The sequence below is a fragment of the Podarcis liolepis genome, assembly GCF_965112155.1.
Source record: "Podarcis liolepis genome assembly, chromosome: 4".
NCBI lineage: Eukaryota > Metazoa > Chordata > Lepidosauria > Squamata > Lacertidae > Podarcis > Podarcis liolepis.
This window is the reverse complement of record NC_139558.1, coordinates 4195417-4219616: the sequence shown is the minus strand read 5'-3', so window position 1 is coordinate 4219616 and position 24200 is coordinate 4195417. Positions and strand designations below refer to the sequence as shown.

At 46.2% G+C, this 24200-nt stretch overlaps 2 protein-coding genes and 1 long non-coding RNA gene across 3 annotated transcripts in view; all 3 read left to right on the top strand.

The window, feature by feature from the left end:
- Positions 1–24200, top strand: part of LOC310706086 — a 1025148-nt gene that overhangs the window by 259492 nt on the left and 741456 nt on the right. The window lies entirely within an intron of this gene.
- On the top strand, positions 2559–3624 carry LOC310705711 (uncharacterized protein). Its single transcript, XM_083500472.1, has 3 exons — positions 2559–2889; positions 2994–3070; positions 3372–3624. Exons 1-3 carry the CDS (start codon positions 2706–2708, stop codon positions 3423–3425), a joined length of 315 nt encoding a protein of 104 aa, XP_083356598.1. The 5' UTR covers positions 2559–2705; the 3' UTR covers positions 3426–3624.
- On the top strand, positions 4128–7420 carry LOC310705710 (elongation factor 2-like). The gene is made up of 4 exons (XM_083500471.1): positions 4128–4400; positions 5852–6034; positions 6140–6266; positions 6927–7420. Exons 1-4 carry the CDS (start codon positions 4143–4145, stop codon positions 7118–7120), a joined length of 762 nt encoding a protein of 253 aa, XP_083356597.1. The 5' UTR covers positions 4128–4142; the 3' UTR covers positions 7121–7420.

Below are 24200 nucleotides of genomic sequence, written 5' to 3'. Positions count from 1 at the left end.
GATTTTGATTGTATCTAACCGGCCCAGTGATTTTTCCGACTTTCTTCAGTTTAAGCTTGAATTTTGCTATAAGAAGCCGGTGATCTGAGCCACAGTCAGCTCCAGGTCTTCTTTTTGCTGACTGTATAGAGCTTCTCCATCTTTGGCTGCAGAGAATATAATCAATCTGATTTCGATGCTGCCCATCTGGTGATGTCCATGTGTAGAGTTGTCTCTTGTGTTGTTGGAAAAGTGTGTTTGTGATGACCAGCTTGTTCTCTTGGCAGAACTCTATTAGCCCTTGCCCTGCTTCGTTTTGAACTCTACGGCCAAACTTGCCAGTTGTTCCTTTTATCTCTTGACTCCCTACTTTAGCATTCCAATCCCCTATAATGAGAAGAACATCCTTCTTTGGTGTCATTTCTATAAGGTGTTATAAGTCTTCCCACCTGTAACTTCTTCCTCTGTTTTTTATTTTCCTTTCTGTCTCCTAGGAAATAAAAGGCTCCTGAGGCGCCCGAACCTGAGGGAGGCTGGAGGGGCACAACCTCTGGAGATTGTGGTAGGTTAATTCCTTTTTAAAAAAAATAATAATAATATTTATTACTTTTCCAACAATTTAAACACAAAAAGAAAGAAAGACAACACAATACAATACAAAGACACTACATAACACTAACACTAACACTAAACTAACAAAACAAAACAAAAACCGTTTAAAACACATCAAACAATTTCAATATCTTATCTTTCATCCACTTATTTCAACGACCTCCTCACACCTCCCTTTTTGTATTCCACTTCTGTTAATTGTTTCAGCAATTCCTTTTTTTAAAATTTTATTCAAATTTCACACAAAAAATTTAACAAACAAAACAACACAAACAAACACAAAACAGACCAAAAACATGTATAATTTCAAATCCTTATTTTCATATAACTTATTTCCCAGACTCCCCCATACCTCCCCTTACTGCATTCTAATTTCAAACTTTTTCCCCAACAAATTCTTACTCTCAATCTTCTCAAATTTATAACCTCCTTTCTTCTTTTTAATCTTAATCTTTACAGCTGTAAACCCCTTAATTTATAGAACCAGCGCCATTCTAACACTCATTAATTGTGGTAGGTTAATTCCATGGGGAATCCATTCCCCACATGTGCAGGGAGGTCATGGCGCTGACCTGAGTGAAACAGGGCTGGGTTGGGGGGTTGCAGTCCCATCTCGCCCCAGCCCCTCGCCCCCCTCCTTCCAAGCCAGGGGCCAGGTGCCCAGGCAGGAGCAGGTTGGCAGCCTGTGGTGACGTGGGCATGGGCAGCCTGGCCGGGGTGCTAGTTCTGTCCCCCTAGAGAGTACAGTGTCCTTCTTTCTTTGCAGGGCCGTGGTTTGGGAAAGCAGCAGCAGCCCAGCGGTGCAGGCAAAACTAGCAACATCCGGAGGTATGTTGTGACCTTGTGTGGCCGGGGAAGTGTTTCCTAGGGATCTTGGGGGTGGAGGAGGAAACCTGATTTAGAGATCCCTATAGTTTTATGGAGAGGGTTTCTCTGTGGTCCAAGCAGGGCCCTAGCTAGGGGGTGGTGAGGTGGGCCCCCACCAGGGGCGCAGGTGAGGGGTGGGGCACAAAATTGGCTCATAAAGATGTCTAAATATATAGATGATAATAAGAAATATTATAAATATATAGATATATAAATATATAGATGACAATAAGAAATAAGAAATATCAACAACCTCAGATATGCAGATGACACAACTTGGATGGCAGAAAAGGAGGAGGAATTAAAGAACCTCTTAATGAGGGTGAAAGAGGAGAGCGCAAAATATGGTCTGAAGCTCAACATTAAAAAAACCAAGATCATGGCCACTGGTCCCATCACCTCCTGACAAATAGAAGGGGAAGAAATGGAGGCAGTGAGAGATTTTACTTTCTTGGGCTCCATGATCACTGCAGATGGTGACAGCAGTCACGAAATTAAAAGATGCCTGCTCCTTGGAAGAAAGGTGATGGCAAACCTAGACAACATCTTAAAAAGCAGAGACATCACCTTGCCAACAAAGGTCCGTATAGTAAAAGCCATGGTTTTCCCAGTAGTGATGTATGGAAGTGAGAGCTGGACCATAGAGAAGGCTGATCGCCGAAGAATTGATGCTTTTGAATTATGGTGCTGGAGGAGACTCTTGAGAGTCCCATGGACTGCAAGAAGATCAAACGTATCCATTCTTAAGGAAATCAGCCCTGAGTGCTCACTGGAAGGACAGATCCTGAAGCTGAGGCTCCAAGACTTTGGCCACCTCGTGAGAAGAGAAGACTCCCGGGAAAAGACCCTGATGTTGGGAAAGATGGAGGGCACAAGGAGAAGGGGACGACAGAGGACGAGATGGTGGGACATTGTTCTCGAAGCTACAAACATGAGTCTGACCAAACTGCGGGAGGCAGTGGAAGACAGGAGTGCCTGGCGTGCTGTGGTCCATGGGGTCACGAAGAGTCGGACACGACTAAACGACTAAACAACAACAACAATAAGAAATATTATCATATATATATTTATCTGGAACTCCTCCAAGGAATCAGAATAACAGAGCTTGTTTCTTTCTTAGGCGAGAGGCTGGCAAGAACGAGGCTTCAGTGCCTGCTCCCGGGACGAAGATCGACAGAACATCGTGGCGGTTCCCGGCGGTTCCTGATTCTCGCCTGCCTCACCCTCCCTCCGTTCCCCGTGCGGGAATGGCTCCTACCCGGCCGTACCTGGCGCAGAAGCAGCAGCCAAGGCTTCCCCCCATCCAAAAGACCTCCCAAGTGATTCCGGAGCCGGGGGAGACTTTGGCTGCTGCCTCTGTGCCTGGCCGGTCGGGATGGAGCCCAGATGCCCGCACGGAGGAGTTCAGGGTGGGGCAGTTAATAAGATCAGGTAGGAGAATATGCCCCCTTCCCAGGTCCCCACCCTCCTGCCCCAGACTGGGGCTCGCGTGGCTGGAAGCCAGGCGTCGGCTGATGTCTCCCTTTGTATTGCAGCGAGGAGAAGGCTCAGCTTGGGAGCCGCCGCGTCCCGGGAGGGCCTGGAGCCGAGACAACGGCCTCTCGCCTCACAGGTAAGGGGACAGGGGGATTTCATGGCTTTGCCGCTCTATGCTTTGCCGCTCGCGATTTGTGGGTTTGGGGGGCGCGGGCAGGGGGCGCGTCTGAATGTCACCCCCCTTCAGGATAGCACCTGGGGCAGCCCGCCCCCCTGCCCCCCATCAGTACGCCCCTCGCCAGAAACAGGATTCGAACCCAAGAGACCTCTGCTCACCTGGGACTCGACTTCCTGCAACGGCTTCTTGAAGCCCCGTCCCTGGTCGTTTGGTCAGTGACAGACCATTCACACATTCAGGGATTCCTTCTTTCTTGCAGGGTATGGCTGCTGCACCGCTGCGGCTGCTGCTGAAACCCCCTCCCCGCAAATAATACAGGTAAGAGGAAGAAGGGAGAATTTGCATGGAGCAGGGAGAACACCCTGCTCCAGACTTCCAGACCAACTCTCATACTTAAAACCAAGGCGTTCCTATGAGAGCCGGTATCAAAATCACATGGAAGCAGTACAGAAACGGATAAGGCGGAGCTATAGCTGATAAGGAATGCAGTGCTCAAGGTTTGGGCAAGGAGGACAGACTGTTAGGAAATCAAGCCTTATCAGGAGAAACTGGCCACTCTCCAGGCACCCGGCTTGAATCCCGGTTGACCTCCCTGTCTGCATTCTCTTGCAGGATCCAGGCTAGGTCACGATCGGCGATCCTCCTCAAGCGTGAGAAGAACACACCACTCTTCCCTGCCTCCAGGCAGGTGAAAGAGATAGACAGAAATGTATTTACATGCCTTTATTTCTGTCTTTGCAGCGTTACAGAGAAACGCGTCTGCTCTCTTCAAACTCCAACAGCAGAGAGACAAACTCCACCTCCTGTACTTCCTGTACAGGTCAAATTACACTCTGAGCTAAATCTGGTGCTCAGCACAGTGAATAGACTGTCCCTTTGTTCCCACGGAACAGTCCCAACATTCCCATCATGTTTTGCTTTCCAGCCAGCTGCAGCTCGCTGCCGCATTGCATCCATGTCGTAACACAGACCTGGGCTAAAGTGAGTCTTCTTCTCCCACAGGCCACGTTGTGTATGCAACCGCCTGTACATGAAAGCCCGCCCCTTCCCCGGCGGCCTGGCCGAGGACATCGATAAAGGAGACGTCTCCGCACGCCAGGAGCTGAAGACACGGGCCCGTTACCTGGCTGAGAAGTACGAGTGGGACGTGGCCGAGGCCCGCAAGATCTGGTACTTCGGCCCGGACGGCACTGGCCCCAACATCCTGACGGACATCACCAAGGGGGTGCAGTACCTCAACGAGATCAAGGACAGCGTTGTGGCAGGCTTCCAGTGGGCCACGAAGGAGGTAAGCAAGAGTGGGCGCCCCTCATCGCAGGGCGGTGGGCTGTCTGCGTCCTGCCTTCTTGGAACGGAGCAGAGACTTGCTGCAGTTTCCGAATAATAATTTATTACTTGCACCCCGCTCACCTGGCTAGGTTTCCAACAAAATAGTAAAATACAATAGTCGGTCAAACATTAAAAGCTTCCCTAAACGGGACTGCCTTCAGATGTCTTCTAAAAGTCTGGTAGTTGTTTTCCTCTTTGACATCTGGTGGGAGGGCGTTCCACAGGCCCTCTGCCTGGTTCCCTGTAACTTTTGAGTGCTTTGTCACATCAGCCCCTCAAGGCTGTGTTCCAGCTTTAGGAAGTTGAATCAGCCTCGTATGTGATTTCCTCTTGCCCCTCCCCCTGAGTTGCGATGGGGCGTCCTTTTCAGGTGCTCACTTTTCCTTGCTGGGTGTTGCTTGGCCTGCATTTCTCCTCCTTGATCGAGGGGGGTGGGGGTGTCGTCTCCGAATTCCCCTTCCTCCTGCTAGGTGCTCTGTCCGTTCCCACACACACTACCTCTTCCTCAGGAGGAGCTGCCATGGGCAGTGGGGAGATGGGAGAGGATGAGGCTTTCAACCTCAGGGTTATAAGTTCTGGTCCCACATAGGGGGAAAGATTCCTGCATTGCAAGAGGACAAGATGACCTCTGGGATCCCTTCCGATTCCATGGGACGACTACTGCGGGGCAGGGATGGAAAGGGAATCAACGGATATTTGCATCTCCCCTGTTTCTAGTCTCCAATTCTCTCTTTTTATATATAATAATCATCATTAGTTTTCAATTACAATAACCCAGTAATAGCCTCATTATAGCAATGCCAAATTATATACAATTGCTAATTCCAATTATTCAGATGCCAAATTAAATAATTTAGGTGGCCTCCCATGTGCTAGAATTGATGGTTTGATTATTTGCTTTATTTCTGCGTTCCAAAAATCTTACCCATCTCAATTACACTCCAGTTAAAATAACAATCCCTCTTACAACAACTGCAGTACTAACGACATCTAATCGTATTGACATGTTACCTTAAACCTCCTGTGTGTGACAGTTATTCTGTCCATGATGTTCCTTCCCATTCTTGTAAAATATTATGCCTATCCTTTCTCAGTTGTTGCTGCTCTCCATCATATCTAGACTCCGATTCTCTGCCACTTAGTAGATCACGCTCTTCCCATCCTCTGGTCCCCTGGGCGACTCCTCCTCCTCCTGGCTCTGACAGTTTGCAGGAAGAAGGCTGACCATGAGCTGAAGGAGGCATTGGCCCTACCTTTGCTTCTTGGCTGCTATGGCAGAGTGCTTAATTGCTTTTTTTAAAAAAAAAAAACTACGTTGCCTGCTTCAGAGAGGAAGGACAGAAAAGTTGGGTTGAATGCAAACTAGAAAATGATTTTCTCTCCCACCCTCAACCTCTCTCTTTTCTCCAGGGTGCCCTTTGCGAGGAAAACATGTGCGCCGTCCGCTTTGACGTGCACGACGTGACCCTGCACGCGGACGCCATCCACCGCGGAGGTGGCCAAATCATTCCCACGGCCAGAAGGTGCCTCTATGCCTGCGTGTTGACGGCTCAGCCCCGCCTCATGGAGCCCATCTACCTTGTGGAGATCCAGGTGGGTAACTGGAGGCAGGCTGTGTTCTTAAGAGGCGGCGGCAGCAGCCCACTGGCTTGACTCTGTGCAGTGCTGTAACATATACCCACTTTCTTCCCCTTCCAGTGCCCAGAACAGGTTGTGGGTGGCATCTATGGCGTGCTGAACAGGAAGCGGGGGCACGTCTTTGAGGAGTCCCAGGTGACCCCCATGTTTGTGGTCAAGGCCTATCTCCCTGTCAACGAGTCCTTTGGTAAGTGTCAGCTTTTATCAGCCTTCCTTGGCATCTTCCAGGTAACCTTTGTCAGCAGCTGGAGGTGTGAAGGATCGATCAGAGGTTGTCTCCCAGGCTAATCTGAGATGGCTGCTACAAAGTTGAGCAGGTCTTGCCCTGGTAGCAGACTTCTGTTCCTCTTAAGTACATTTCTGAGCACAATTCAAAGTTTGGGAATGACCTTTAAAGCCCTAAATGGCCCATTATACCTGAAGGAACATCTCTACCCCCATCGTTCAGCTTGGACACAGAGGCCCAGCTCTGAGGGCCTTCTCTGTAGTGGCGCCCTCCCCGTGGAACATCTTCCTATCAGATGTCAAGGAAATAAACAACTATCTGACTTTTAGAAGACATCTGAAGGCAACCCCTGTTTAGGGAAGTTTTCAATGTTTGATGTTTTCTTGTGCTTTTAATATTTTGTTGAGAGCCGCCTACAGTGGCTGGGGAAACTCAGCCAGGTGGGTTGGGTATAAATTAATAAATTATTACTAATATTATTTATTAAGGTAGATGCCTCCAGGATGCTGCTTTTAGCTAAGACAATGAGCTGGTTGTGGGTAAACTTGAACAGCTGTATTTCTGTCTTACAGTTTTGTTTGCTTACAGTATAAACTCTTCTCTCTCCCTCTCTCTTCACAGGCTTCACTGCTGACTTGAGATCCAACACAGGGGGCCAGGCTTTCCCCCAGTGTGTGTTCGACCACTGGCAGATCCTGCCCGGAGACCCGTTCGACAACACCAGCCGCCCGTGCCAGGTGGTCGCCGAGACCCGCAAGCGCAAAGGACTGAAGGAGGGCATTCCCGCACTAGATAACTTCCTGGACAAATTGTAAAAAACAATCAACCAAGCAGAATTAAAAATGCAACACCAGATGTAAAAGAATAAATTGAAAAATGTATGTTGTGGGACTCCAAATTTAACTTGGCATAATAACATCAGCGCCGCAGGTGTCTTGCAAAAGGCATCGGGCCACTTCCTTGCTTGATCTTCCGTCTCGGGGCAGATTTTTAAAAAGAGCCGTGTCTGCATTCAGCCTTAGAGGTTCCAGGCCGTCTGCACACGAACCAGCGGGGCCGCTCACCCAGTGCCATTATAACTTCCAAAAATACATTTCCATTTGATGCAACTGAAACGTTGCCCGTCTCCATATTTATTTGACGCTCGGAGCCAAGTGAAGGGCGGAAAACCTGGTTTTTCCTCCCTTGGTTTGCAGGTTGGGGGAGGACAGGCAAACTTCCGAAAAGAAAAGGGTGCGTGAAATTTCATTCCATACTCAAATACTGGATTCGATGGGGAGGAGGGGGGCAGTCTGGAGGGATGTTCTTTTAGGATTGGGAAAGAAAAGGGGGGGGAGGCTTTTCTAGTTGGGCAAAAGCAGCCTCTCTGCTAAATGGGTGTCCTTGTGCAAATCAATGTATTAGTACCACTGGAATAATAAATTTAATAAGACAAGGCTGCCTGTTGTGTTGGATGTCTTTAACGGCTGTTGAGACCTGAGCCCACACACTTGGAAGCAAGGGGGGGGGCTCCATGTGTGCTGTACGAAAGCAGTTTTATTTAGAAAACTGGGGTTGTATGTGTGCACACAGTCCTTCGCTGGCGCCTACAGGGCTGTTGTAATGAGGCGTGCGGCAAGCATTCAGCTGTAGCCCATAGACCAGGCTGCAGTTTGTGGTGCCCACAACAGTTTATCTGGTTCGGCAGATAATGCCCACAGGCCTCAAAAAGATGAGTAGTCCTTGACTTGAAGCTTCACAGCTCCCTGATTTTGGCGTAGGTTACTGTCATACGACCCAGGGTTGGTCTTTTCAAAAGACAATAGAATTGAAGCCTGTAGAGCATTAGTGGCTGAAGGCCTCTGGGTTTAATTTTTGTGAATAGCTGGTCAAAAACACACAGGATGGTTTTCGCAAAGTCCCAGCAAGCAAATCAGGATGAGTGCTCATTAACTTGTAACCACCCCCTCTTCCCTTGCAAAGAGCAGGCTCCATGAGGAATAGATCTAATCTAACCTGTTTGCAAGCCATCAAAATAAGTCGCCTGGGGACTCTCACAGACATGAAGAAAGACCAGTAGTGATTGAGTGAATGATACCTTTGCGATAATTAAGAGGTATATACACTTCACTGAATAAATATGTGGACCTGTTTCATGTTTCCTGAAACAATAGGCAAACCAAAACAATGGCTATCCTTTGAAAGTCACACCTTTGAAAGTCCAGCCCAACATATGCCATAATGTCTAAATTAGGCTAAAGTGGACATTGAAACAAGTGGCAGAAAACTGCATTACCATATATTACAGGAAATTGCTTGCATAATGTGTGTATGAGCAAAATTGCATATGAAAATCTGGATATTGGGAAAAATTTTCATTAGAACTTTTAACAAGCAAACGCCCCACCCCGAAAAAACAAATGTGCAACTGAATGTGTGATTGGGAAAAATGGGAAACAAATTGCCATTTTTTATTCGTTTCCACATATCACAGAAAAAAAGAAAATATTACAAAACACACACCAAGAAAAGAAAAACACAAAACAGAATTCTTCAAATCTCTAATTCTCGTTACATTGATACCTGACTTCCTCAAATCCCCTCTAACTGAATTTCATTATAACCCCTGTATAGTAGTTCTCCAAATTCATATTTCTAATAATATTCACTCCTTTCATTTACTATCCTCATCTCTTTTATTAATATTCAAATCCTTAATATTTACTACCACCTATTCTTATTCTGCCCCTAAGCCTATTTGTTACTTCCAAGAATTTTCTAATTCCCTTATATCACAATATTTAGTTAAATAGTCTTTAAATTTCTTCTATCAAATTGTCATTTGTCTTAATCACTAATCATGGTATGGCCAGATGGGGCTTACTCACCTGGGAAGGAGAAGGGAAACTGATTCTAAACCACCCCTGCCTTGCCAAGATACCTTTGGGGAGAAGAAAGGGTTAAGGAGTAAATGCCCAAATCCTAAATGGATTCCCTAAAATGGTTGGGTGGTGCTTGTACCCTGGCAACACCTGCATCCAGGTGTCTTGCTCTGCTATCCTTTGGACCCCATCAGTGAGTCTTGTCATCTGGGCAGCGCAGGACCCCCATATTTGCTGCCCAGGCTTACGCCCCCCTGGGGTTGTTACTTGGGTGCTGCTAACACAGTGGTTTGATTTCACCCCTGGAGGTGCACTCCATTGTCTTTTGAGACAGCCTGATATCTACAAGCATTGAGGTCACGCAGTCTGGCCTGCTGGTAAAAAGCAAAGGTAAAGGGACCCCTGACCATTAGGTCCAGTCATGACCGACTCTGGGCTTGCGGTGCTCATCTCGCTTTATCGGCCAAGGGAGCCAGCGTACAGCTTCCGGGTCATGTGGCCAGCAGGACTAAACCGCTTCTGGCGAACCAGAGCAGCGCACGGAAACGCCGTTTCCCTTCCTGCCGGAGCGGTACCTATTTATCTACTTGCACTGGCATGCTTTCGAACTGCTAGGTTGGCAGGAGCAGGGACCGAGCAACGGGAGCTCACCCCATTGCGGGGATTTCAACCGCCGACCTGATCGGCAAGTCCTAGGCTCTGTGGTTTAACCTTCAGCGCCACCCGCGTCTGGCCTGCTGGTACCTGTCAGCCTAATGGCTCTTAAGGTAGACTCAGCCTGAAGTTTGTGTTTGGGGAGGCTCATGTTAGATATATTCAGGTGGGGAATCGTTTGGGCTTTGGGGTCCGGATCTTTACTACCTGACCCCACCGAGTGGGCGGACTGGCTGTGTGGGGCAACCCACAGGTCAATCGCAAGGCATCATGTACACGTGAGTTTTCTCCACCTGTCAAAATTCCTTATGGAGGGCTCCCAACAGCTGGCTGCACAAAGGGCGTTGTGTATTGCCAGTCCCAACCCTGCATTTTGCCCAGCTGATGGACACTGGGAACACAGTGTTACATGCAAGAAGGAACAACACGTCCCTTGTCATCTGTGTTTGCTATCTAGCGTGGGAGGGTGTGGTTTGTGGGAAACAGCCTTGTGAGCAGAATTATTATTTAATAAATTTGTATAACCGCCCTTTATCCGTAGATCTCGGGGCAGTTCCCACTCCTGATTTAGGAAGTTTAAGGAGCACCTGGAATTGGTCTAGGTAACAAAAAAGGCAGCCGATAACTGAGCGTGGTATGGTGCAAGAACCAGGTATCCACAAGAGGTCTTGCTGCCATGCCTGGTTTGTGAAGCGTCTACAAGCCTCCACGCCAAAAGCTCCGCATTCTAAACTAGATTTGCCCAACGCTTGGCACGATGGCGGCCAGTTTAGCTGGAGGCATCCTGGAGAAACATTAGCTGCCTTGGGGTTTCCAGAGGATGTTGGACTCGATGGGCCCCAGCTAGCATGCCCAAGCATTAGGAGCTGTTGGAGTTTGTTGTTGTTTAGTCGTTTAGTCGTGTCTGCCTCTTCGTGACCCCCTGGACCAGAGCACGCCAGGCCCTCCTGTCTTCCACTGCCTCCCGCAGTTGGCTCAAACTCATGCTGGTCGCTTCGAGAACACTGTCCCACCATCTCGTCCTCTGTCATCCCCTTCTCCTTGTGCCCTCCATCTTTCCCAACTTCAGGGTCTTTTTCACGGAGAGAAAAAAATATTTAAAAGAACATACAGTTATACCTTGGATCTCAAACGCCTTGCATTCCGGTCCCCAAATACTGCAACCCCGGAATGAGTGTTCTGGTTTGCAAACGTTCTTTGGAAGCCAAACGTCCGACGCAGGGCCAGATTTAGGATTGATGAGGCCCGAAGCTACTGAAGGTAATGGGGCCCTTTATATGTCCAGCTGTCCTTTGTCAAAAACAAATTGCCGCTGGTTTTTTGTGTTGAATATATGCTACAGCAGTGTTTCCCAACCTTTTTTGGGCAAAGGCACACTTGTTTCATGAAAAAAATCTCGAGGCACACCACCATTACAGCCCCGTGACGTCAGCGCGCAGCGTCACGCCGGGAGGGACATGAATTGCTAGCAAATTACATAATCACCTCCTTGAGGGCTGGCTCATCTTCTCCGAAGGCAGAACCCCATTAATTAACAGCACAGACTCACACCATAGCCAACACGAGGGGGGAAAACCTCAGTCATGCACAGTCATGCACATGTGGGGGCTAAATGAGAGCAGAGAGCAGGGTTCAAATCACCCCACCTGGCCAGGACAATCCCTGGGTGCTCCCTTGGGCCACTCGCCTGACCCACCTCGCAGGGCTGTTGTTGCGAGAATAACACGGGGAGAACCACGCGCGCCCCCGGGAGCTCCTTGGAGGAGAAAGCGGGCGATGAATGCAATGCACGAAATATATGAGAGGCAACCAGGTTTTGCAGGTGAGGGGCCCCCGCCAGCCTCCGCTTCCAACACCCGGCGCAACGACGCCGAAGTTTCCCCCTGGGCTCGGCTCGGGGAGCAGCGCTGCTCCCCCCCAGCTCCCCTTCGCCCTCCCGGCTCTCTCTGCCGCCCACTGGGGACCCCCCTCACCTGCCAAGTCCGGAGCGCCGGTGGAAGTTGCATGCATGCATGCAGGGTGCCGCGTTGCCATTGCATTGCACTGCACTCCATGCAACGCCTGCACGCACGCATTGCCTTGCACGTCCGCCAAGGGGTCTCCCCGCGGTCCGATGCGTCCCCTCCGGCGCGGATGCAGCATTGCAAAAATAAAAAAACCCCGACGCAGCCCTACCTGGGGGGCAGCCTCTGCCTCCGCCGCTCTGCGGGGATCCCCGGGCTCCATCCTGCCGCCCGATCTCCGCGGGGGCGCAGGCAGGCTGCGCGGGGTCTGCGCGGAAGAGCCCCTGCCCACCCGGCCGCCGCCGCCGCGCTCATTCCATGGCCGGGAGAAGAGCGCTTCAAGCAAAACGCCCGGCCCGCCAGGCCATGCTGGGAAACGTAGTTCGCGCACCCCGCGCAGGCGCGGAGCCCAAGGGCGAGGGGACTACGGATCCCGGCAGCCCCCGCGCCAGGGACGGAGGGGGAGAGGCCGGGTGCAGGGATGGAGGGACGGGTGGGCAAGCGAGTGAGTGAGTGGCAGCCGCCAAGCCTTGGCCGAGAGCCAGGAAGGGCCTCCCCGGAGGAAGAGGAGAAGGAGGGAGGCGCAGAGCGGGAGGGAGGGAGGGAACCCCAGGGGTCATCTAGTGACGGCGCCCCAATCGAAAATTTGACTTTTAAAAAAAAAAATCTTTCGAATTTTTTAATTTTTCCCGCGGCACACCAGGCAACATCTTGTGGCACACTAGTGTGCCGCGGAACAGTGGTTGGGAAACACTGATGTAGTGTACTCTCAGATGGCAGGTGTGTGTGGACACCCACCCACAACAATACAGAGAGGGCAAGAAGATTGTAAACAATGAAGCCAAAAGGCCATGAAATGTATGGAATAACCATAGACAGGTCACATGCCAATGCAAAGATGAAATATATAGGGTGAAATCTGAGTCAAGCTTCCAGCTATCTAAGCCCAAAAGCAAAATATTATCTTTGACACTTCAGTCAAGCAAACAGCATGCAAGTGTCAGCACACAGAACTATGTGAAGATTCAGCCAACTGAAGAATCCCTTGTATTGTCAAAAATGTGTTTTTATGTAAAATATTATCTGCTGATTTGAGAAAGCTGACTTAATTCAGCCTTTTTAAAAAATCCAAACCAACCACAGAACTATCACTGTAGGAAAACCCCCACCAAGAATTCAAATGGCATTTACTATGGCTTGGAGTCTGACTAGGGCTCTGCAAACAGACAGGATCCTTCCATTAATGACTAGAACCAAGATGCAGTGGGAAATCGTACCAAAAGTAGGGGGGTGCCCTTCCCCTTGTAGCTGCCAGCATTGCATCTCATTCATCTTCAGGAGGGTCCCCAATCCTCCAGAGCACATCTAATACCCTTGTAGAGCCCAGTTAGCAAGCTGAGACCTCAAGGCCACTTGACCACTGCTCTTGAATGGACAGCTAAAGGCAAAAGAGATATGGATATACATCAGGGAACTGACATTGGAGCCAGAGGCGGAGGGAAGGCTCTCAAGTGATGCTGGAGAGGGACCCAGCAGGGAGAGAGGCAGCTCATCAGCAGGGGAAGGAAATCAGCGCAACACCAGGGATAAAGGGGGGCAGATGGGGGAATCGGCGAGAGGGCTCCAGGACTCTTCGCTGGACACCAGCAGGGAGAGCACGGGTCCTCCACTACCCACACCCTCCCTGCGCAGAAGACTTCCGCGCAGGGAGAGTAGGAGGAGACTTGGCGTCAAACAGCTTTTATGTTGGAAAAGGTTTAAGAAACGCCCACTGACGGATCCTGCTAGCGACTGAGGCAGCCACGAAGTGAAGGGCTGTCCGGACAGGAAAGGTTTAACAAGCCAACTTAGCCAGGAGTGGCGGTAACTTACGCACGAGCAACCCCTATATTCATCACAATATATTTCCAGTACATTCCCCCCTCCCCCCAAAAGGGACAATGACACAGATACATTGTGGTTGTGACTGTGATAATGTGTTTGTGTAGACTCTCCACTTAGTAGGCTGAGGTCAGTTATGTAAGCAGAGTAGCAGAGGATGTGAGCATAGGTGCAGGCTGTGCTTTGCTGACCTGAAGGTCTTGAGATCTGCCTTAGGTCATGACATTCACCTGGGTCCCACGTTATGGCACCCAGGTATCACTGGGAATGGTCATAAGTGTTATGCTAGGTAGTTGGGGTTCAGTTAATGAAGAGGATTATGTTACAGTGTTGGGGTTAGCCAAACTAAATTGCTTTGTACTAATATCACTGGGGGCAACCATCAAGAATTACTTGGCTTGCTCTGTGGGCAAACATGAACACTTCCTCTAGTTTTAGTTCATAAGCTAAGCTCTCCTTAAGTTTCCTCTAGATTCCAGAAATCTTTTGAGTAACATTCCTCTTCAACTAGGCCTTGGGCTGATTAATATTCTGCAGCCTTTTAAATGTATCTGTGAGAAGGGCAAGGTTATTTTGTTGTTGTTTTGTTTTAATCATTTACTTGTTTTTATTCTGTATTTTATTCTGTGAACTGCCCTGAGATCTATTGATGAAAGGTGGTAGGTAAGGAAACAAAGAAATAAATGGTGACAAGGGGGAAGGGGACAATCAGTGAAAGCTATCTCTCTACTTTCCACTGATACGAACACCATGTGATCAGAACTCTACTCAGCAGATACTCCTGTTCATGGAGTTGACTCAAGCTTATTTCTATGGAACACCAATGAAGAGAAATAACATGTTAGGGGAGATAAAAAAAGAAACCCTGAATTATATAGGCCAGCGCAGGGGTCTGCCACCTTTAAGACAAAAAGAGCCACTTGGACCCGTTTCCGAAGGGGGAAAAAAACTGGGAGCCGCAAAACCATTGCGACATTTAAAACAAATATATCTCCAGAGCCGCGATCTGACAGCGGGCGGGAAGGTGACATCGGGACTAACGCACGCACCGCCCCCATGCGACGTCACAGCCAGTACAGCGCCCGCCACAGTGGGGAGTGTCGGGGCACACAATGCGCCTCCTCCCCTCGCTAGTATCCACCCCGGAGCCGCGGCAAAGGTGTAAAAGAGCCACATGCGGCTCCGGAGCCGCGGGTTGCAGACCCCTGGGCCAGCGGTTCCAAACTGGTGGTCCGCAGACCCCAGGGGGTCTGGAAAACCCACCCAGAGGGCACATACCCACCAACTGTGTGAGACATCCTGTTCGGGGGGAACGCACATAAACGCACAAGATCGCAACCACATGCATGTCTCATGCAAGATCGCAGCACCCAGAAATGTTTGTTTTGGGGCACCATGCTCTCACGTGAGTCATGTAACTTGCACAGGAGCGCAGACTGGTTTTGTGCTGCTCATTTTGGAGGGTATACTGGCACCATTCACATAACAAAAACTACCACAGAGATATCAACATATTCAAAATTAAGGGGTCCATGGCTTGGCTTTCGAGTCTGCTATATTTAGCTAATTGGGAACCACTGGTATAAGCCATTGAGTAGACTCAATAGTCCAGCACGTACCTGGGAAATGATAGTAGGTGAAGTAAACATATTAATCAGTTGAATGGAAAGACTTTCAGTCACAGGACAGATAACAGTTCACTGAAGTACTCTCCAAGGCCTTTCCAGGTTTCTACTTCTAGCCGTGGGTCCATGTGCTGTGCTAGAGACCTAAAAAAAAAAAAAAAAAAGTTGTGGTGAGATTGTAGTAAAAGAAAGGCACATCAGTTCTTCTATGCCCTTTTGCCACTTCTCATAACTAACAGTTCAGTGATTTAAAATGTGATGGAAGATCCTGTTTTGGTTCCTTTTAACAATTAAGGGAGTGATCCTATGCACATAAAACTGGCATGAAGCAAGCCACTGTAAGTTAAGCCACTGTAAAGTTACACCAGGGCTAAACTTGGTTCAGCAGCAGGACTGCTGCTGGCTGAGCTGGCCTCAGCCTGGCAGAGGGAAAACAAGGCTTTAAAATAGTGTTTGAGTTACAGAACCCTGTTTGCCATCATAACTTATGCCAGATTCCTAGATAATGTGAGTGAGCAGAACAGGTTTAGGAACCAACCTAAATCTGCTCCTCTACAGTTCCCCAGAACACTCATTTTTCAGGGCTTAAGATCCTCCAGGCTCAGCTCAGAAGGGGGGTGGGATATGCAGGAGATCCACTGGATTCTAACCTAATCATACCAGTAGATCTTGCTCCCTAATCATATGACATGAGATGTTTCCCAGTTCTTAATTTTTAATAATAATTTCTTAATCTGCAATCAAGCTAGCTTTTGAAATTAGTAAAGTTCAAGCTTTTAGTCAGAACACTGCACACTTTGGCGGGGGGGGGGGTGGAAAAAATATTTTGCGCCCTGCCCTCTCTCATTGGGCAAAGGGGTGCTGAACCAAGGGAAAACTTGGAAAACCAGTTTTAATTCAACGGATACCACCCAATGCCTACAATTTAATGCAAGAGAAGGCAACACAAAAAACAGCAATGGAGCAGAGGAATTAAAATGCAAACATCATTAAGCATAGCTAGACAAGCATTTGTTTGGATTGGTTTAGGTGTAGTCAATCCCTGAAACAAAAGGATTAACTGAAGGACATCTTAAAGTCACTTCTAGCTGCATGTTTAAAGGAATCCTCCTCTTGAGGTGAAGATAAATAGACCTTTGGCAATGGCATTTCAGGAAAGATTCATGCTGTGGGTGGAATTAAATAAGATAAAAATCCCTTGCCTGAAAAGAGAAAATAGTACGTTAAATAACACGCGCACACACACACACACACTTAGGGACAGGTCATCTTCTTATTGATCTTTGCAAAATTATTTTGATGTCTCAAGTTCTCAGGTGCTTTGCCTTGGCAAGGACTTTGGCTAGTAGTGCCAGAACTGACAGTTGTAGGGAAAACACTTGTCATTTGAACTTGCAACTCTGGGGGCATGCAAACTTCAAAGTCCTCTGGTTTTCATGCTTCCAGTTTACCCTTCTGTGATAAACACATGTACTTCTGAAGCAGGAAATCTATACAATGGAATGCATTTGTCCTCTTCCTTTTCTTTTCTTTCTTTTTTAAAGTAGCAAACAGAATCAAACTTACAGTTTCCATCTCTAATTGGAATAACACAGCTAACATCTTGTAGAGGGGTACTTTGAAAACAGCATTAAAACTAGATTTCCGGGTTGGTGCCTCCAGTAATGGCGGAATTCCTCTGATTGGGAGGAATCTGCCCCGTGGGAATTTGGGTCTGGCCGCCACGGCAAAGGTGGAGACCCGCAAAAAATCACAGCCCCATATCGTTGCTTAATGTGGATTATAAATTTTTTGCAGATATTTTGGCTAAAAGATTTTAAAAGGTGTTAGTAGAAGAAATTCATAAAGACCAAGCGGGCTTTCACCCGGGCATACATATGTCTGACAACATGAGGAATATAATTAATATTCTAGAAAAACTACAAGTGAATATCAACACTAAGGCAGTTTTGATAATTGTGGATGCAGAGAAAGCCTTTGACAACATTTCTTGGAGTTTTATGAAGAAACTAGGCTAGTATTATTAATCTTATTTGAAGCTCAACATAAAAAAAAAACTAAGATCATGGCCACTGGTCCCATCACCTTCTGGCAAACAGAAGGGGAAGAAATGGAGGCAGTGAGAGATTTTACTTTCGTGGGCTCCGTGATCACTGCAGATGGTGACAGCAGCCACGAAATTAAAAGACGCCTGCTCCTTGGGAGAAAGGCGATGGCAAACCTAGACAGCGTCTTAAAAAGCAGAGACATCACCTTGATAACAAAGGTCCGTATAGTTAAAGCCATGGTTTTCCCAGTAGTGATGTATGGAAGTGAGAGTTGGACCATAAAGAAGGCTGATCGCCGAAGAATTGATGCTTTTGAATTATGGTGCTGGAGGAGACTCTTGAGAGTCCCATGGACTGCAAGAAGATCAAACGTATCCATTCTTAAGGAAACCAGCCCTGAGTGCTCACTGGAAGGACAGATCGTGAAGCTGAGGCTCCAATACTTTGGCCACCTCATGAGAAGAGAAGACTCCCTGGAAAAGACCCTGATGTTGGGAAAGATGGAGGGCACAAGGAGAAGGGGATGACAGAGGACAAGATGGTTGGACAGTGTTCTCGAAGCTACCAGCATGAGTTTGACCAAACTGCGGAAGGCAGTGGAAGACAGGAGTGCCTGGCGTGCTCTGGTCCGTGGGGTCACGAAGAGTCGGACATGACTAAACGACAAAACAACAACAAAATTAATCCCATAGTGTGGATTGTGTGGCACCTGACAGCAAGAGACAACAACCTTTCAGAGACTCTGCCTATTTCCGCTCTATCTCAGTCAGAATAGCTAATCCAGCATAGTATTGAAGAAGCTTCTTTAAAAACCTTCAAAGAATTTAGAGAAAGTAAAAAAGAATGTGAAAAAACTAAAAAGGAGATAGAAGAATTCAGAATAACACAATAAGCCACTTGGGATGCTCTGGCAATTTTGCTGATGCACCCCCCCCCCGGATGTCTGGCAGTGCACAGCTATGGCCATCCCAACACTATTCATGGTAATTTGGGGGCACTGGGGCACATGGTAATTTGCACCCCGGCGCCACATCTGGTAAAGACGGCCCTGCTTCCCCCAGCCTGCCAAGTGACATTGGCAGCAAGATTTGGCAGTTGGGGGATTTGGCCACAGAGACAACTGGGAGACTCAGGCAGGCTGCTCTGAACTGCTTCTGAGGGCTGCATGGGGCTCAGTTTTAAAGGCTCAGTGAAAAGAGGGCCACATTCCATCACTGAGCTGCTTCAGTAAGAAACAAATTGCTTGTCAGTCATTGCTTCACCCCAGTCAAAGATAATACCCCTTGTGTTCCATTCATTCCATGACAGAAAAAATACAGAATTTACAAGAAGGAGCTGTAATGCCGAAAGAGAAGAACAATGGAAAGGTTTAAGTGTGATTCTGCTCTCACCCACCGCCTTTCATTGCACTTGATTTTAAGTCATATTATTACTAAACCAGTGTAGGATTTTTCAACAAAAGAGCACAGCCCAGGCTTTACTTCCATCTCTGGGAACCTGCATTTTAGGAAAAACATGTCTTTCAGGAGCAAGCAGTGATTACCAATTAGTTGCATTATCTTTTTGTCAGTGTTTCTCAACAGGTAGTGTCTAAATAGGCATAAATGCATCTCTGAAGAAGAAAGACAAAGGAATAAACACATAGGTAGAAATGTAATTTCACTGATTAAGTACCTTTTACTCAAGAGCTTGCAGAGTAAGTGCCTGATTGAAAAGGCTTCCTTCTGATGTTAATGGGCCATTTGTCAAACATTATTATATAGTAAATGATGGCCACTGTGTAGTCAAGTGCTTAGAATTTACTTCTAAATGCTGATGCCCCTACCAAACACATACACAGAGTAAACACATGGAAACATTGGGTCAAACCATGATAGTCCAGTGTTTGTGCTTTCAAAAGCAAAGGGGGGGAGAGAAAAGAGATTTAACATGTATACCGGTAATTTCAAAATGCATAGTTATGAAACTTTTTTATCAACAAAAAATATATATTAAAAAAATCAAAACAATTTAGCTAGATGTCCCCCTAGGTTTCATTATACAGAGGGAAGGGAAAGCTGAGTGTGGTTAGTTGGGTACTCTGGACTTTCAGTTGATTACCAAAAGCTTAAGGAACAATGAGTTGTAGCCAGGATTTAGCTTGGGGAGACACACACCTGTCATTATCTTCTGTCTGGCTCTGTCTAGCAGATTCAGGATGAAATGTTTCAACAACAGTTGTTCTAAATTACTTTCTTTTGAGCCCAAGTACTCAGAAAATCTGTCACAATCTTCAGTCATTTGAAAACTAGGAAGTTAAATATAAAATTAACATCAGGGAGTACCTTTCATGAAGTTAACGAGTATATTTTGCAAAATTGCAAAGAATGGACCTTTTTTCATCTTATTTTTTAAAAACCTAAACTAAAACAAGTTTTCTTGGACTTGCTAAAAAACTTTTCAGCAGAAATTCCTCAAATTCCTCTTTTCTATTGCAGTTTTTCTGTCCACACGCAGTAAGCAAAGCCCATTGAAATGCTCCCCTGTCATCGTCAACCTTAGCCAGGTCTTTATTCTCTGCAAGGTACTGAATGACTGCTCCAGGGTACAAGTCGTGCCTGGCTGAGCAAGAGAGGTGAGCAGAGCCTTTTTTTTTTTTTGTGGCAGGGTAAAAGATTTCTGCCTCTTTTACTAGAACCAGACTGCCTGCAACAAGAAGAGTCAGTTCATGGAATCTACTATTCAGTCAAATTGCCGGTTGCGTCATTGGAATGTGCCACAACATCATCCAAGTGACCTCAGCAAGCATTTCAATTTCAAATATTCTGATTATTTCTACTTTCAGTTAAGTATTTTTATTTATTTACTTGATTTAGGGAGGCAGCTGCCCCCTCCCCGCCCCCTGGCTTCTCCCATGTAAGGAACTACTGGTGAGAACAGAGTCCAACATGGATGGGAATTTCATAAAGGTGAAACATGAAAGGCAAAAATGACTACAATTCCAACAAGAAAAAAAGTGGGAGACATCTAAAGAAACATCTCAAGAAGACAGTGCCCAGCCTGATGAGCTGCATTCAAGGGTACTAAAGTAGGTTGTGGATGTAATCTCAGTGCCTCTGTCTATAATCTTTGAGAATTCTTGGAGAACAGGTGAAGTGCCTGTGGACTGGAGGTGGACAAATGTTGTCCCCATCTTTAAAAAGGAAGAAAAAAGAAGAGCTATGTAACCACTGACTGGTCAGCTTGATGTTGATACCTGGAAAGGTCCTAGAACAGATAGTTATACATGGAAGAGGGAACAAGCTTGTTTCCCCCTATTCTGGAGGGTAGGATTTGAACCAATGGCTTCAAGTTACAAGAAATTGTCAGCAAGAGCTGTTTGACAGTTGAATGGTCTCCCTCAGGAGGTGGTGGACTCTCCTTTATTGGAGATTTTTAAGCAGAGGTTGGATGGCCACCTGAAATTGTAAGAAAACAGTTGAAAGAGAGCAGTGGCCCAAGTTCACTTAAAAGGGAATTAGAGGAAACTAGAACTCAGTACTGCTGGAGAAGTTGGTGACCCTGGTTTATTTTCACCGTTTGTTAATTGATACTAAGCCAGAGTAGCCTACTTTGGATGTAATGGGGAACGCTGACTAAATACAAGCCGGGGTCTTCATGTTAAAGCCAGCTCACGACAAGACAGGAGAAGCAATGTTACAGAGATTAGCACTATTTATTTCTTAAGTCAACTGGCCACTAGTGGTCAGTACTTATCTGTGGTTGTCAGTGTCCTGGCTCCCATTCAGAGCACAACCAGGGAGCTTCCTACTTGAGGGTGAAGGAAGAGGTCTTTATTGAGGCAGAGTAATGGTCAGGCTCAGCAGCAGGTAGTGAGTCACTGAAACTGGAGTAGGCTAATTGATGGGAAAGGGAAGATTAGCTGGGCTAGAAACAGCCGTCCAAGTTTAAGGAGTCCAGGATCAGTGCAAGGAAGTCTGAACAGTACAGAAGCCATGGAGTTGCCCCAATAGCAAGCTGAGTGCAAATTGGTCTAGGTTTTTCTGTTGCAGATTTTGCTTTTGTCTAAAATGTAACTTTTGATTTATTTTTTTAAAAAATCAGCAACATGACAGAGACTTGTGAAATAACTCTTTGTTTTTTGCAGCATTCCTGTTTAATTCATGGTTTTGCCTGACATACGTGAGAACTGCACTTAGATGTAATTTGACATGCCCATCATTTCCATTATGCAGACCCAGTAAAATCCAATATGGCAGCACATATGTCCTATAACTTGCTGAACTTTCATCAAAGCATAACCAAGTAAGCTCATCATTCAAGGTGTTGCAGCTGAGTGAGTCAAAACACTGGGTGTCCATTTCATGGTAATTATTCAGCTCATATGTAGAGCTAACATTATTTATCTTTGTTAGTTACAAAAAATATAGCCCACCTTTATGAGAAAAACTCAATCAAGGTGTGTTATACAGCAACAGATAAAAGTACAACTCCAACTATAATAAATCAAATAGAAATTATTGTGAGAAGGAATGAGATTATTAATTGTAGCATTCCGCCCATGATTAAAGGAATCAGTTTCAAGATATTAATAAATGCCTTAATGCAGTGGTTCTCAAAGGGTGTGACACGCCACACCGGTGTGGCAGGGGAGTGTGGCAAGTGTGGTGGGAAGATTCAAGGACAATCAAAGAAATATTTAAATATTTCATTGTAGGATGGTATAGCATCAATTGTTTGTTTGTTTGTTTGTTTGGCTATACAACCGTTTCCACACCTCTCTTCAAGAGCATTGGCTATTCTTCTACAGTGTTCCATGACATATAGAATAGAATAGAATAGAATAGAATAGAATAGAATAGAATAGAATAGAATAGAATAGAATAGAATAGAATAGAATAGATTCTTTATTGTCATTACACAAGTGCAACATTGCACAAAGTGCAACGAAATTGGATGCCATCCCTTAAAACAACAAAAGCAAAACAACAACAACAACAACCAAACAAACCACATTCCAGCCACACCCACACCACACCCATCAAACTCCCAGGTCACACTATCGAGTTACAGCATTCAAAAAGGCCACAGCTCTTGGATAGAAACTGTTTTTCAGTCTATTTGTCTTTGACTTGATGTTTCTATATCTCCTGCCAGAAGGCAGTAGTGCAAACAGACCGTGTCCCGGGTGAGATGAATCCTGCAGGATGTTATTTGCTTTCCTAAGACAACGGGAACCGTACAGTTCTTCCAAAGATGGGAGAGGATGACCAATAATCCTTTGGGCTGTGGTTATGACCTTCTGGAGCACCTTCCTCTCCCTAGCTGTACAACTGGAGAACCAAGCACAAATACAGTATGTAAGAATGCTCTCTATGGAGCCTCGGTAGAAGGACACCAGCAGTCTCTCACTCAGATTGTTCTTTTTTAAAAGTCTGAGGAAATAAATTCTCTGCTGGGCCTTCTTCACCAGAGCAGTGGTATGTGCGCTCCAAGTCATGCCCTGATCGATAGCTACTCCCAAAAACCTGAACTCCGCCACCCTCTCCACCCGTTCCCCATTGATATACAAGGGCTGAATGTCCGCCTTTTTTTTGTTGTGAACAGGGATTTTCAACTCTGACAAATATGGAAGTTCAGAAAAGAGAAAGGCTTCTTTGTATTGATGAGATTAGAGTTTGTTTGTCTCAAATTAGACCTAATATGATTGAGATTACATGGCGGCAAAAGCAAGCTCACACCTTTCACTGAGTTTGTATGCATACTTAAGGTAACTATGTAAGAGGCTCTTTTATAACTGTAGTTGGGGAATGATTCGTGTTCTTCTGTAGCTGCATTGTTTTATATTTTCTGTCCCATGATAATATTATAAAGTCGTTGTGTTCTGTTATAAATCAAGTATTGCTAGCAGTTGTTTATTTCTGTTTTCCAATGTATGTCTTAGCAATAAAAAATTTGGTGTGGTGCGAGCAAATTTTTATTCTTAAAGTGTGGCCCAGAGAAAAAAGTTCAAGAACCACTGTTTTAATGGCACTAGAGATTACCTGTCGTAGGGTCCCATTCAGTTAAGAATGCCCTGCCATCAGAATCAGTACAGGTTCCAAATCCCAAGAATTAAAATGCAGAGAGGGCCCAGAAGTCTTGTCTTAAGTACATTCTGAAAGTATTAAACTGGGGGAAAGCTGGTTCCCTCTCCTTCATAGAACCAATAATTCAGAATATTCTCTGGGTAATAATTTGTTAGATGTTATACTGTCTGTTAATTTTCAAAGTACCATAATACTGAAAGTTAGGAATAATGACCTAAAATATATGGGCTGTGAAATTGGAACAAAGAAATAAAATACATCAATTTGGCCATGGAACTAAACACACTCAAGCAGATCCTCATAACATAATTTAAAAAACACACAGCAAGAACACAAGGACTGCTCAGTGAAAGCCAAATCTCTGATGGTGTCAGTCAGTGACACTTAAAGCTAAGCATCTCCAAGAGTCTTGTTTATTGGAAAAGGTTGCACACCCAAAAAAGTAGAATTTTATCTCCTTTTAGAGCAATAAATCCAGTCAAATCAAGGTACTGTTCTACTCCTTTCTGAACCCTATCCTGAATACATGTTAGTAATTCATAGAATCATAGAATCATAGAATCATAGAATCATAGAGTTGGAAGAGACCACAAGGGCCATCGAGTCCAACCCCCTGCCAAGCAGGAAACACCATCAGAGCACTCCTGACATATGGTTGTCAAGCCTCTGCTTAAAGACCTCCAAAGTAGGAGACTCCACCACACTCCTTGGCAGCAAATTCCACTGTCGAACAGCTCTTACTGTCAGGAAGTTCT